Raw genomic sequence first — 15861 nt, forward strand, 5'->3', positions numbered from 1 at the left:
ACTGAGATGGGCGCCTCCGTAGCCAGGTGGGAAGGAGCAGCAGTGCGTAGCACACGCTTCTTGATTAGACCGGGGTTCGAGCCCGTCACCACCAAATACGGAGGATGCGGAAAGGTCAGGGAATGACCACCGCATATTCCCGGAGCAATATGGCCTTAGTTGCTAATGCTCCTAAAAACCAAAATAACAACAACAACAACTGAGATGGGTAGTGGTTGAATCAACTGATAAGTAAGATTCTGTCAGAAAAAGTAAGTGGGGCTTAGCAGAATAAGTGGAAATGGATATAATTGACATTGAAAATGAGACCATGTATATTTGTGAAGCAAATATAGTATTTGAAACATTTAGATCTTTTTGCAAATATGTTTGTTCTATTAATGTGATTTTTCATGGTGTATTCAGTAGGAAGAAAAAGTGGGGTGGACATGTTTGAAATTTTTGTATATGGTGTACACATGGCAAGAATATTCCCAGCTCCTTGACAATGCCCACCACATAAACAGTACTTTGATTCCATTCAGTCACTATCTAGCAAAGTAGAGGCAGTGAGATTATACACTAGCTGATTCAGATGCTTCCTACAGAGTTACCAGTGGTCCAGTCTAGTGGAATATCTAATGGCTGTGTACACCATTTAGAGTTGTACCCTCAAAATGTAAGGAAGACTGGATCTCTCCATGATGCCCATCATAACTTCAAAAGACAGCAATAACAGTGCAGATTGGAAAAGATGGAAGGGAGGTTTGCTCTGGAGACTAAACATGGATTTCACTACCAAAGCATTGATATGGATTGCACCACTTAGCATATGATGCAAAAAGGCAAGCTTAAATAGCAAGCAAAAAAAAAAAAAAAAAAAAAAAAAAAATAGAAAGCAAGCCAAAAAAACCAAAACCCTTCCCATTTTAGCTATTCATTCACTCCAAATGTTTGTCTAGTTTTGCCTTGAACTTATTTAAGTTGCTGACCTCCACCACAACAGATGGAAGTTTGTTCTAACTATCAACCACCCTGGCTAAAAGCATATTTCCACACATCTATTCTACAATTGTCTTTCCTCAATTTGAATTTATGCCTCCTCCGGCGAGTAATCTGAGCAAGAGGTAGAATCCATTTAGCATTGAGCTTGCTCAATCCATTCAAGGCCTTATACACCTCAATTAGATCACCTCACAACAGGTGCTTAGTCTCCAGAAGCTGCGATTTGCAGAACTTAAGCCTTTCTTGGAAACCAACCCTTTTTTCCACTCAATCTCGTTGCCCCTCTCTGTACTCATTCCAGCAGCTCTATATCTTTCCTAAAATGAGGCCTCCACACCTGTATACAGTACTCAAGGTGTGGCCTGACCATTGCCTTATACAAGGGGACAATCACCCCTTACCCCTGCTAGAAAAATTCCGGTATATCATTGCCAAGATACTATGAGCTATTCTTGCAGTTTTTTTGCACTGCTCAGAAAACTTCATATCTGACTGCACAATCACCCCCCCCCCCCAGGTCCTTTTCATTCTCCACTATCCTGAGTGTAAGACCACCCAGTTAATACATTAATCTGGGGTTACTGTTACCCATATGCTGTACTTTATATTTGTAAATGTTGAACTTCAGTTGCCACCTCTCAGCCCATCTGCTCAACTTTCCAAGATCCTGTATATCATTGTTAATTACTATCATTAACAACCCTGACAACCTTCGTATCATCTGCAAACCTAGACATTAACGCTGATATACTGTCATCAATATCATTGATAAATACCGAAAACAACAATCGGCCCAACACTGAATCCTGGGGGACTCCACTAATAATAGTAGTCCATGAAGAGCAGTGTCCATTGATAACCACTGTCTTCTACCACTCAACCATCCTCTTATCCATTGTAGCAACTTGCCCTTAATGCCATACTGCTCCAATTTGTATAGTAGTCTTCCATGTGCCACAAATATGTGCCACATATTTATGGCACATGGAAGTGCCACAAATATGCCACAGTGTCAAAAGCTTCCCTAAAATCCAAGTATATGATATCAAAATTATTCTTTGTATCTGGTTCCTTTGTGACCAAATCATAGTATTCAATCAAATCGAGTACATAAATATAAAAACGTATCTAATCATTTAATATATTCTCAGACTCTGGAGACTTTTTTTTTTTGGTGTCTTGAAGTAATTGTCTAATGATGTCTGCACTGTAGCTCTTTTTTTATTGTCATAAATCAGTTTGTATCATGCAATTTCATCATGCACCCCTCCAATCACTTTTTCAAACCGTTCAGTGTCTGTATCCTGAGCTTTTAGGCCAGCTAGGTCCTTCAATCATTTTAAAGCATTTTGCTTTGATGGTTCAACTTCTTGTATGTACTCCGAAACCTCATCTTCATTTTTGTGGTCATCAAGCTCCATTAAATCTTCATTGCTTAATTCCTTTCTACGATGACTTTTCAATAAAGTCATTTTCCTCTAAATTTAATTCCAATGTTCTGGTCATTTCCACAAGCTCTCTAATTACATCTTCATTTTCTTCACTTCCCAAAGCACAAACTTCTTGAACAAACTGGGGGGGGGTCTTCCAGACAACCTTCATGGTTGATACTGTAATTTCACTCCAGGCGGCATCAATGTTTTTAACAGCTTTGTAAATGTGGAATTCTTTCCAGAACTGCTTCAATGATCTGGCATTCTGTACTTCAGTGGCCCTTACTGCCTGTCTAAATGTTGTTTGTAGATAATACTTTTTGAATGTCTGTATTAGACCCTAATCCATGGGTTGAATGAGGGAAGTTGCATTTGCAGGCAAAAATATAAAACTTTGATGTTTTCGTGATAGTCACACAGTTGTTGGGTGACCAAGTGCATTATCAACCAGCAGTAATATCTTAAATGGTAGGTTGTTTTCTTGGCAATATTTTTTAACTTCTTGCACAAAATGAAGGAGAAACTAATCCCGAAAAATTTCTTGCCACTCATATGAGCTTTTCGATTGGACTTCCACACAACAGGTAGCGATGCCTTTGAAATATTTTTGAAGGCCCTTGGATTTTCCTAATGTAAACTAACAGTGGTTATTTATTTTATTTTGCAAACTCCAGCGGCAGTTCCACCAAAAAGAAGGGTTAATCTATCCTTTGATACCTTAAATTCTGGCATAGATTTTTCTTCTTGCAATATGTAAAAACGATCTGGCATTTTTTTTCCAATATAAACCAATCTCATCTACACTGAAGACCTGTTGTGGCAGGTAATCCTCGTTTTTGATGATTTCTGCCAAAGTCTTGGTGAACTCCGTAGCTGCTACTATGTCTGCACCAGCAGCCTCACCTATAACTTTGATGTTATGTTGTTTAGCACAGCCCTTAAATCTGCGAAACCATCCATGGCTTGCAATGAATGTTTCACTAGCAAAATTCTCACCACGTTTACACTTTAATTCTTCAAAGAGACAAGGCTTTTTCTTGTGCGAGCATAAGACTTATCAGCATTCGTTGTTGTTTCATGTCTTCTATCCCAATTATCAACAATTTTTCCATTTCTTCTATTAATAAGCCTCTTCTTTTGGATATGATCGTAGATTGCATTGTTACAGAACTTTTTTTACGTGCTACATAATCTGAACTTTATCTTTTATAATGGTTTTAACAGTTGATTCATTCATTTCGTAAACACATGCAATGTCCACAAATTTGTGTTTTTCATGTTATTTAATCATTGACTTTAGTCTCCATAGTTATAATGCACCTCTTCTTATCATTATGATTAATATTCTTACCATTCTTTTCACAGACATAGTTAGGGTTTATATTAATTTTGTTTACATCACGCTCACAAGATACAACTTAAGTGGTTAAGTTGTAAACAAAGTGCTGATGCCACTATTAATTCAAATTAGCAGACACTAACACAATCTATTAAGTGTATATTTAAAATGGTGCTTAATATGGCTAGTCTTAAGTAGAAGTAGCACAACTGCACATAAACGAATCCGCGTAACTCGAGGACTTACTGTATATGTGTAATTTTGTCCCTTTGTGAAAAGGAGCAAAAAATAGATTCAACGCTTTCGTGATCAATGGATCAAAGATAAATATAATAATTGGCTCTGCAAATTAGATGGCGATTATTTAAAATGTGATTATTCAAAAGGTGAATTATTTAAAAGGTGATTATTCAATATCATTTAATTTGACTGACAGCCAAATTAAGTGATATTGAAAGGCATCTTGCATTGTAATACAAAGCCAAGCACGAGACAGCTGAAGAGACCTTTAGTTTTCAGCATCAGAGTATTGCCGTTCAAGAAAATTGATGTAGAAGGTGCAAAGGCAGAAAGTAGCATTGCATTTTTCATTGCTGTGCATTGTGCATTAAGGATAGTCAATCATTTAAGTGAGCTTTGTAAATTTCATTTTTCAGACAAAGGGAATGTAAAGACTTAAAACTGCAAAGAAATATACTTCAATAATATGTAATGCTATAGAACCACGTGTAAGAAAATTTTTACTAATTCGTTTGTCGGCTTATTTCTTTTTAGAATGGGAGAAAAAAAAATAATAATACAATTCCAAAGTTGTCTCCAGGTGTTCCTCAATGGAAGCAATGTGAGTTCTTTTATTACTACACTAATGGATACAACAGCATCAACATGATCGTCTTTTATAGCTCATTTACAGATATAAGAAACCAAACAAATAAACCTAAAAACAAAACCAAATAATTGATATTGTTATTATTATCAATGTCAAAAATTTATTTTTTAACAGTCAATAAAAATGTATGTAGCATTTTATACACACCCTTTGATGAGCATGAAATGCTATTAAACCTAAAATTTACTCAGTAGAGGAGGCCTCTTAAAAAGTTATAGCTTAGGGGCTACAACAACCTTAAATCCGACCCTGAATGTAGGAGAGAGAAAATGACATTCTTCTGGTTACTAGGTAGTAAGGTATTCATGATTGTGACCATTTTTAGAAGTGTCTTTTTTATTTAATTAAATTAAAATATCCAAAACATGTATTTTAGGAGTAATACTTTATCCTCAAAATACAAAAAATAAGTAAAATAACAAAAGTAGCTACCTGCTGTTTTTATTCTGAACATTTAGCATTTGTTCATCTACTTCTTTCATACTCATCCGTCCTCTGAACATTGCTGCAACAGTTAAGTATCGACCATGACGAGGATCACAGGCTGCCATCATGTTTTTAGCATCAAACATCTACAAAGAAAAGTACCATTAAAATACTATAAAAAATTCCCCAAATGGTTTCACCAACTCTTGGAGAAATTTTTTGTAGTATGTGTGTATAAAGAAGAATCGTCAACATAATTAAAAGCATCTTTAGGCTAACAGTGGTTCCCAAACTGTGAGCTGCAGAATTATTGCAAGGGGTCCACAAATCCATGTGAACACCTAGTATTGTCAGTTTGATGTTTATCTATCCCCAACAAAATATGCTGTGTGAAGTAATAGATTACAAATTCATTTAAAAGTGTTATTGAATTCATGGCAGCTTTCTATCATTATATATTTTCTCAGTCAACGGATACTACAAATAAATCTATCATATGGAGGTCCATGAAATTTTTGATGTTAAAAAGTTGCCTTTTCATACACAAAGGTTGGGAATCACTGTCATGTAAGTCACAATATAGTTTAAGTTAATGTTGCAAGCTAACCATACTTATGTTTCTGCCAAAAAAAAAAAAAAAAAAAAAAAGCATTTGTATATGAGAAAAGATAATCACAAGTCGTGGCTTAGGAAGACAAAAAATAGCAAATAGCTAATGAACATCACTAACAGATATTGATCATAGTGTATTTATATGGTTAAAAAATTTGAGCACAGCTCTTACTTATATTGGTATATGAGGGGCACTTTGGATTCTTAAGCAAGAGAAAGGAATGCATTTGGAATGCCTTTCATTAGTTAAAAGAAAGAATAAAAAGTTTTGATATAACATCACATTAACTTCTAAAATTAATTTTATTTTGTTAATTCCAAATCTGGATACACAAATTTTATAGCATGTTAGTTTTGGGATAAAAAGGGGGAGAGGAGGTAAGAAATACACTGATTTACACAATAATGTTAGAAAACATTACTTTCTTTATGTAGAAGAAGCAGAAGCATGTCATGAGAATGTAACACATGCCATGTTCTCATTAACAGATGACACATGAATTGAATTATGAGGAATTTAAGCACTTTATCCTGTGTAGAGTCAAAATCTGTCTGTTTCTTGTTAAAAAATATTACAGATATTGCTCAGTAGTATTTTCTGTACCACTTAATCAGTGACCAGAATTAATTCATTCATATATATATATATATATATATATATATATATATATATATATATCCCAAGTATGTAAAATGTATAAATGAATAGTTAATTAATAGCTCAATTATAATAAATATATCAAATTTAATATATATTAAACGTCACAGATCCGATTAATGCCATCTTACAAGATTAAACATTACATCCGTCTGTATATTATTTAAGATATTAGTTGTAGTGGTAAGTTCTAATAGTGCAATAATAGACAAAGTTAAGTCGGCTATAATGTATAATACGAAAGCTAGTAAGTTATAGCTTCTTAAGCAACCCAACGCCTTATACAAGTGCCCAACGCAAACTGGAAAAAAAATTGGAAAAAAAAAATATATATATATATGCCAAATAAAGTAAGGAAAAACTTACAATCAATAACATTAAAAGAAAAATTAAAATGTTAATTATAGGCAATTAGATACATTGAAAGGGACTTTTTTTGAGGGCTAACCCTTTCAATGTAACAATTAACGAGCTATCTGTTTCTGTAGTCATCGTCCAGCATAACTGTGTCCAAATCATAGTCAGGTAGTATAAGATAACCAGGTAGAATAAAATAACATTAAAGATGTATAACAACCATCCAAAGGAAGTAATTACAATAAGATATTTAAGTTGATATATCCCAATTTAGTAGTAAGCTGGCAAGATGACTGTTAGCCCGACAGATAGCCAAATTTTAAATTATAGAAAGAGATCCATCTATAGTTAGACTTATATGTATGTAGTATATAATATATAATCACGGTAGAATCAGCAATTGCCAAGTAACAGTAGAAGAATAAGCTAACCAAGGTGAACGGAAAAAGGTACCTCATTAATTGCAACTTATGGGAAGCAAAATATATTGGGCAAACAGGAGGGGAGCTGCATATTAGAATAAATGTGCATAGATCATCTAACACATTAAAAATTTTGTAAATATTAAAGACATTGAATTACAGCACTTTCAAGTAATACCGCTTTAATAATACCACTATTACTATATCAGCTATTGAAAGAAACCACAGTACTAGGTTAGAAATTGAAAATATCAATATATTAAAATATAAAACTATCCATACGGTCTTAATAATAAATTTAAGAGACATTGCTGCACCAACAATAATATAAATGATACTTGCATATATAGCCTGTTTCAAATAGTAAAAAGACCTAAAACTAACAGAGTAATAAAAACTTATAATAACAAAAAACCCGCACACGTAAGATAACAGACGATTTTGCTGACATGCTAATAAATTGGGATAAACATATTATACAGGTCAAACATATTCACAATTTTATATTTGGGTTGAAACATAGTAAACTCAGAGCTCTTACCATAATCAACTTTACCTATAAACATAATAATATACACATTAACCACCTACTTAAGGATATATTTAAATTTATGTTGAATAAAAAAAACTAGGGTTATATATGAATACAGTGAAACTTCTCCTAACGGACACCTCTCTTTAACAGACATCTCTCTACAACGGACATTTTCAAATTCCCCAACTCTCCTCTATTGGTTTTAACGTGTTTTCAGCTTCTGTCTAGTGAACATTCTTTGTAACGGACGCGGACAGGCAATCTGCACTGTTTAGTTTAGATTAGCACTTAAGTTGATCTCCCAATAACGGACAGTGGGCAAGCTCACGGCCCTTTTTCTAGAAACGTTTCTTCCACGTATTGCCTCGATCGTGTGTTTATTTTCTATTTCCGATTCTCTGAATTGTATCAAGGTTTACGTCGCGGTTCTAAACCCTTTTTCAAGAATTTTAAGGGACGTGTAAAACTTCTAATGAATTCGGTGTGTGCAGAGGGGGTGAATTTGGTCGGCCTTTCGTCTTTTGAGTTTCAGTTTTGTTCAGTGTCGTGTGAAGTGCACAATGTCTTCTCGTAAACATTTAACTTTAAAAGATAAAGTCGAACTCATTAATGTGTATGATCGGCAAAAAAATAGTGTTCACAATCTCACTGCAAAATTCAAAATCAGGAAGACACAGGTAAGCGACATCCTAAAGGAAAAAAATGAACTGCTCAAACAATTTTGGCAACACTTAAATGATCAGGTTCAAAAATCATTCCCGAAAACTGTTGGACTTCAAATTGACAATATTACGTATGAGTGGTTTTGTCGCGCACGTGCTAAAAAAATTCCCATTAATGGGCCTATTATTGGGGAAAGGCTTTGGTTGGAGGTTGTGAAATCTATGGGAGTAAATGAGTTCAAAGCTTCTGTGGGATGGCTAGACAAGTTCAAAACTCGGCATAAAATTTCTTGCAAAACCATAAGTGCTGAAGGTGGATCTGTTGATACTGGGGTTGTAACAGAGTGGACCGTTAAATTGGAAGATTTATGTCGTGATTTTGAAGCTAAGGATATTTACAACTGTGACGAAACAGGGTTGTTTTTTTAAAGCTCTTCCTGAAAAAACTGAGTCTAAAAAACGAAAAGTGCCAGGGTGGAAAAATTTCTAAGGAACGCTTGACTGTACTATTGTGTACAAATATGCTGGGAGACTTTGAACAACCTCTTGTTATAGGAAAACCCAAAATCCTCGTTGTTTCAAGGGCATAAAGTTAAATCTTTTGAATGTTGACTGGAAGTCTAATAAAAAGCGTGGATGACACGAGATATGAGCGAATGGATAAGTCACTTTAACCAAAACGTGATTCGTCAAAACAGAAAAATTATTCTTTTCATGGATAATGCTGCATCACATTGAATTGTCCAACATTCAAATTGTTTTTCTGCCACCAAACACATCTGCAGAGTGTCAGCCCTTGGATCAAGGGATAATAAATTTTAAACTTCACTACAGAAAACGTGTTTTAAGACATCTCATTGTAAACATGAACGATGTAACATGTGCGAGTGACCTTGCAAAGAAACTCAGCATTCTAGATGCGATTCAATGGATTTCCTCTTCAGTAAACGCAATTAGAAAACAAACTGTCATGAACTGTTTTGTAAAGTCTGGCTTCTCAAACGCAAAAATTGAAGTTGTGAACAGCAATGTGGAGCACCAAGAAGAACAAGAACTTCATCTATTGATAATGTACGATACTTCAGCTACAAGTGACCCTGGCTACAAAGATATAGACTTGAACCTCACTACAGAAGATGGTGCTCTAGATATCAAAGACATTATCATCGATATTTTTCAAGAAGTTCCTCATGAGGATGAAGAAATGGAAGGAGGTCATTCTGTCGAAGAACATGTTAACGATGAACCACCGATGAAAATAGAACCGCTCATACAAATCAATCGTTTAAAAATGTTTTTCGCCACTGAAGAAGATACTGAAGGACTTTCGATAGTTTCTTCACTCCAAACAAATGTCGAAAACAAAATTATCAGCCGGAAGAAAGTGCAGAAGAAAAGTGATTACTGTATGTATTTTTCTTAAGATAAAGTCATAATATGCATAGCACAATTGTATGTATATTATTTACAAAAATATTGTGCAAAATCTGTATATAATTTAATTTAACATTAAACGTTTTACGATTTTTCTTTATCTCTTGTGTATGTAATTGTATATTATTTACAAAAATATTGTTCAAAATCTGTACAATATTTTAATTTAATTTTACATTAAAAATGTTTAACGATTTTTCTTTCTTTCTTTTTTTTTTTTCTCCCTTAGACTTCTTGTTAGCAGACACTTCTCTCTAACGGACAAATTTTTGTTCCCCATGGCTGTCCGTTAAAGGGAAGGTTCACTGTATATTAATATTAAATTCAGCAAAGCATTATTGGATCATATATGCTTAGATAAGATTATCAATTTATACAAACATGAATTGCCTATTACAAATACACAGATTTTCACCAGATTCAGCTATAATAAACCGTTTGGGCTTACTGTCTGTAATTACAAGAAAACAGCTAGCAACCTTGTTAATAGTGATATTGAAGTGGTATGCTTTTGCCATTTACCGCAATATCAGGCCTATGTGGACAAGCACCATAAACACATTATCACCGGAGATTTCAGTATCATCGACTACCCTGATCTGCACAAAATTCTTTCATTTGGATTTAAATTTCGACCAAAAACCTATATTAATACCAAAGCCATCATTAAGCAACTACACTTAGATCTAATGCAGTTCAGCCTAAAATTATCTTACAAACACAACATATCTTTAGAAGCGTTCCACATGTGGCTTACACTTACATACCAGGCTATCGAGAAACAGATAAGGTCCATATATTATAAATTACCACCCACTAAGGTTTTCAATTTAGCCAAAATTAAACAGAAGCTTAAAAAGATACAAAATATGTTTATTTTTACTACCATTGATAAAGCCTCTAATAATTACAGTATAATATGTAAAAAATTTTACACTATATTATTAAATGAGCTAAATAATAGTACCACTTACAAATTAGTAACAGACAAACGCAACTCCATTACTAAGAAAATACGGGCTTGGCATAAAAAGTTAAAGTTAACTAACAATAACACCTTGTATCCATACATATACTGTATACCTAAATTTCATAAAACTCCTACTGGTTTTAGATTTATAACTTCGTGTAGGGATAGCTACACTAAGATTCCACATCACAAACTTGTTCAATTACTGCAAACAATTTTCGATAAACATAGGTAATTACAATATTATTCTCAATAATAGCCCGGTATTAAATCACATAAATAAATAACATAGACATAAATACGATAGAATACATTAATACTTATGACTTCAATAACTTGTTTACTAGTATCTCTCATAACAGCCTAAAAACGGTGTTTAGTGATTATTACAATAAATATAAAAATATATTACCATGTCAGAAATACTACTGGGATGACCTTATTAACCTTTGTATATACTCAATGCCAATGGGATTCTTCATCTTGCTCAGAATAATCACCTCAGAGGGCATAAATTCAAATTGAGGAAGGACGGATGTCGGATAGATGTGCGGAAATTTGCCTTTGGCCAGCGGGTGGTTGGTTGGTGGAACCGACTTCCATCACTTGTTGTTGAAGTTGATAGCCTAAACAAATTTAAAGCTCAACTGGACAGGTATTTTGAACGAACGGAGGGGTGAAATGGGAGTGGTTTTTTTTTTTTGGCTGATGCTGAATAAGCTTGCTTTCTTGCATCATATGCCTCTACTAATGCTAATGCTATTTTCAACAACTACATATTTAATGGCAGTAACTTATATAGGCAACACATGGGAGCATGTAGCTCTTGTTTAGTGGTGAATCTATACCTTCACCATTTTGAAAATAACTTTAAGCACAATATTATTCTATACAGATATATAGATGATTTGATTGTTATTAACAAGCCAGATTTTCTCACAGAAGCAATTAAGTACTATCCACCAGAATTAATATTAGAATGTACTAACACAAACAGTTCCAAATTAGCTACCTTCCTAGACTTAGACACAAGTACAGTTAATAATACTGTACACACCAAGCTGTATGACAAACGTAAAGAATTTCATTTTAATTCTATAGACCTTAGAATTATAGCGATTTATAATATTAATTACTTTTCCTAGGGGGGGAGGCTTTGGTTGGTAAGCATATATTCAACATGTGCCGATTCATTTGGTCTTTTGTACTTTTGCTTTACGGTGGTAAGCAGTTTTCTTATATATTTTTTAGCTTATACTAAAGGACTTTACCTTGCTTGCCATAACCAGGATCCCTTACTATAAGGGACGGGAACTTACGCTCCCGGTTATATCCGAAGTTAATTTATGATTTAACTTTTTTTTATTCTTTTTAACTTTTGCTGTAAGATCCCTATTTTTCATACCTCATGAACTATTAGAGTAATTCGAGGGGGATTGAGGTACTATATCTATGCTTTGGCCTTTTCCATTCGCCTTGGTTAGCTTATGCTTCTACTGTTACTTGGCAATTGCTGATTCTACCGTGATTATATATTATATACTACATACATAAGTCTAACTATAGATGGATCTCTTTCTATAATTTAAAATTTGGCTATCCATCGGGCTAACAGTCATCTTGCCAGCTTACTACTAAATTGGGATATATCAACTTAAATATCTTATTGTAATGTATGGTTACTTCCTTTGGATGGTTGTTATACATCTTTAATGTTATTTTATTCTACCTGGTTATCTTATACTACCTGACTCATTTGGACACAGTTATGCTGGACGATGACTACAGAAACGGATAGCTTGTTAATTATGGTTGATACATTGAAAGGATTAGCCCTCGAAAACGTCCCTTTCAATGTATCTAATTGCCTATAATTAACATTTTAATTTTTCTTTTAATGTTATTGATATGCAAGTTTTTCCTTACTTCATTTGGCATTATTTTTTTCCAGTTTGCGTTGGGCACTTGCATAAGGCGCTGGGTTGCTTGAGAAGCTATAACTACTAGCTTTCGTATTATACATTATAGCCGGCTTAACTTTTGTCTATTATTGCACTATTAGAACTTACCACTACAACTAATATCTTATATATATCAATTCACATGCATTAGAATATGCAGGGTAAATTGTTTTAATTCAGTTCAAATTACCTTATACCATGCCTCTAAAGGAACAACTTAGATGATTTGTAACATGAGTCATTCATTATGATATGTAGCATGCTATTTGCTACATGGATGCATTTGAGCCCAGTTGTGATTTATTATCTTTGCTTTTCTAATAATCAATAAGGAGAAATGACACCAACATGCTACATGAATTCAACAGGAAAGAAAATTTATACCAAAATCATGAAGACACATTTTGTAAAAATGGTTATAAACATGTTTATCTCTAATTTAGATGCAATCTGGGAGATCAAAACAGAAGCTGAATACTGCATGCTATGTGAACCTCACTGAAATGAAAAAAGGAAAGAACAGCATGCCATTTTGCTGGATGAATCATGATGATCCAACCAACCAGCTCTAAAGCCTGCTATTTCTATCTTATAAAAATTTTAGGTTTTTCAAGGATCAGAAAAAACCCCAGAATATCCAAATGTTACTTCTACAATGAAGCCCATCCAAAGAAGTCTTCCTACTCATTATCTGTACCATTAAATAACTGAAAAGAGATCCATTGAAATTACACTCCACAAAGTAGCAATGAAGTACACCTCATTGAACAAATGAGCTCAATGATCCAGTCCTGACTTATTTAGTTCCAGCTCAACTTTACATCATTGAGGGAAATTTTTTTTTCTTGTTAGCATTATTAGTAAGGCAGTAAGTTAATTGTATTACCCTCAAAAATCTTGTATTTTTGGCCCATCCCCTGAATTTGCATTCCACTTTGATTTACCAACTAATGAGAGGAATTACCTTGATATTGGCATGCTGAATGCTTCTTTCCTAACACTCTCCTTGAATAAAAGAATTTAAAATAACTAAATGAAACTGACATGAAACTAAATGAAAACATTAGCAATGAAACGTACCCGGAATCTGTGGTTCAAGAGCTCTAAACCCTACAACAAAATACATTGGACCACCTACAAGCAAAAGAATTTAATTAAAATTAATATAAAAATATTCTAAAATAAAAATTGAATATTTGTATTCATTTTAATTAGACACTTCTACTGCTCATTGATATTTGTTGGTGGTCCAATGTATTTTGGTGTTGGGTTTAGGTCTTGAACTAATTACAGATTCCCGGTACGTTTGATTTGCTAATGTTTTTTGTTTGAGTGTAGAGAATTCATTTAGTTATTTTAAATTTTTATTCAAGGAGAGTGTTAGGAAAGAAGCATTCTACATGCCTATATTGAGGCAATTCCTCTCATTAGTTTGTAAATCGATTAATAATGTAGAACTTACTGGGCCTTGCTCTTTAATTTACTAATTTCACTTGGATATAATCATTTATCCTCCTCTATCCTTTCCATCCATCTTCAGATGTGCCCTCTAGCTTTTTTTTTTTATCCAGTCTGGTGTAAATTTTCAGAGATCGCAATATTTTCTTTTATTTATTTTTCATTCTGTCAGCAGCTGACTCTGCAAGAATATTTCTTTTATTCTTTAAATTCTGTTATTTGTTCAATGGAATTATCATATATTCCTTCCTTTAAAAACCACAGATTTTGTCTGGATGATCAAATTTTCACACCAGACAGGTTCAACTTAATGGAATTAATCTTTGATTAGATGTTTTGGAAATGGTTGATTCAATTATGACAAACAATTTTTAATTAACCATAATTAAATCTTTAATTTTCATAAAAGATTGACATTTGTGTTATGACTTGCATTCCATACTTCCTTATCTTAATTTTTTTTTTCTGAGAAAGCACTCCATTTCTGGAAATTTAAGGATAGTTTGGCCACAAACACTGAAGGATTAACTAACAAGTAATAAATAAACATTTTGCAGAAAGGTCTGTTGGACCAGGCTCAAGTGGTGTTTTTTTTTTTTCCTCTCACCACGAGAGTTTGAGACCTAGTAACACCAGCACTAGGTCATTTATCAGACCTGCATACACAATGTAATTAACTTTGTCATGTCAAAAAACTACTCAATTCTGTATAATTAGGATGGCTGATGGAGTTATAGCCACATTCTGTCAGCAGCTGACTCTGCAAGAATATTTCTTTTATTCTTTAAATTCTGTTATTTGTTCAATGGAATTATCATATATTCCTTCCTTTAAAAACCACAGATTTTGTCTGGATGATCAAATTTTCACACCAGACAGGTTCAAGTAATTGGAAAGTGGGAAATCAGTTTTCCTTTCCACAATGGCATGTTTCCCAATTTCAGTCAAACTGTCAACTCCATAACTGACAGAAAATGAATGAATCAATAATCTTTATTATGCACTAAAGGGAAGTAGAGAGCTTAGCATATAATACCTATCATGGCGAGGTGTCAGGAGTCTACAGAATGATGCATATAGAAACAGAGTACATGGGTATCTTAAATATAATGTAAAAAACTGATATAATAAGTAGGTATCTTATTATACATATTATTGTACAATGTTCTTGAAAGGTGATCATATCTTAGAGGATATGTTCAACACATTTTAGTTAAATATACTATTAAGTATTTTTATTAGTATATTTAAAATACTTAATAGTATTTTAAAGTCATGTCGCCCGGAAACTGAGAAAAGGGCCAGGGCTACCGAACAAAGGACGGGTTCAGTTAAAGAAGTTAGTTCAGCTAGAGAAGAAGAGGATGAAAAGTGTTAGAATAGGAACATTGGGACGATGAATGGAAAGAGTAGAGAGATTGTGGATCTGATGCAAAGAAGAAGAGTGAAGATCCTATATCTACAAGAGACAAGGTGGAAGGGAAATAAAGCAAAAGAGCTTGGTGAAGGGTACAAGTTGTTCTTTAGGGGAGCGGATGAGAGAGGAAGAAATGGAGTAGGTATTGTAATTGATAAGGAGTTAAAAGATGGAGTGTGTGGGGTTAACAGAAGGAGTGATAGGATTATGTTTTTTTTGCTGACCCCACATAAACTTGGGAAGAAGGCAAAGATAAAGAAGAAGATATTTTAAGTATTTTATACAAAGAATTATAAAATCACAG

At 33.7% G+C, this 15861-nt stretch overlaps 1 protein-coding gene across 1 annotated transcript in view; it reads right to left on the minus strand.

Annotated features, from left to right (window-relative positions):
* LOC150084521 (tubulin beta-2 chain-like) overlaps nt 1-15861 on the minus strand; it is a 139604-nt gene that overhangs the window by 12381 nt on the left and 111362 nt on the right. Inside the window, exon 6 of the mRNA XM_090376471.1 lies at nt 5078-5217. Within this exon, the coding sequence (XP_090232597.1) occupies nt 5078-5217 (140 nt within the window). The remainder of the gene's footprint in view (nt 1-5077; nt 5218-15861) is intronic.

Source organism: Mastigoproctus giganteus, chromosome 6 (assembly GCF_048544385.1).
Source record: "Mastigoproctus giganteus isolate SK-2022 chromosome 6, ASM4854438v1, whole genome shotgun sequence".
Lineage (NCBI taxonomy): Eukaryota > Metazoa > Arthropoda > Arachnida > Uropygi > Thelyphonidae > Mastigoproctus > Mastigoproctus giganteus.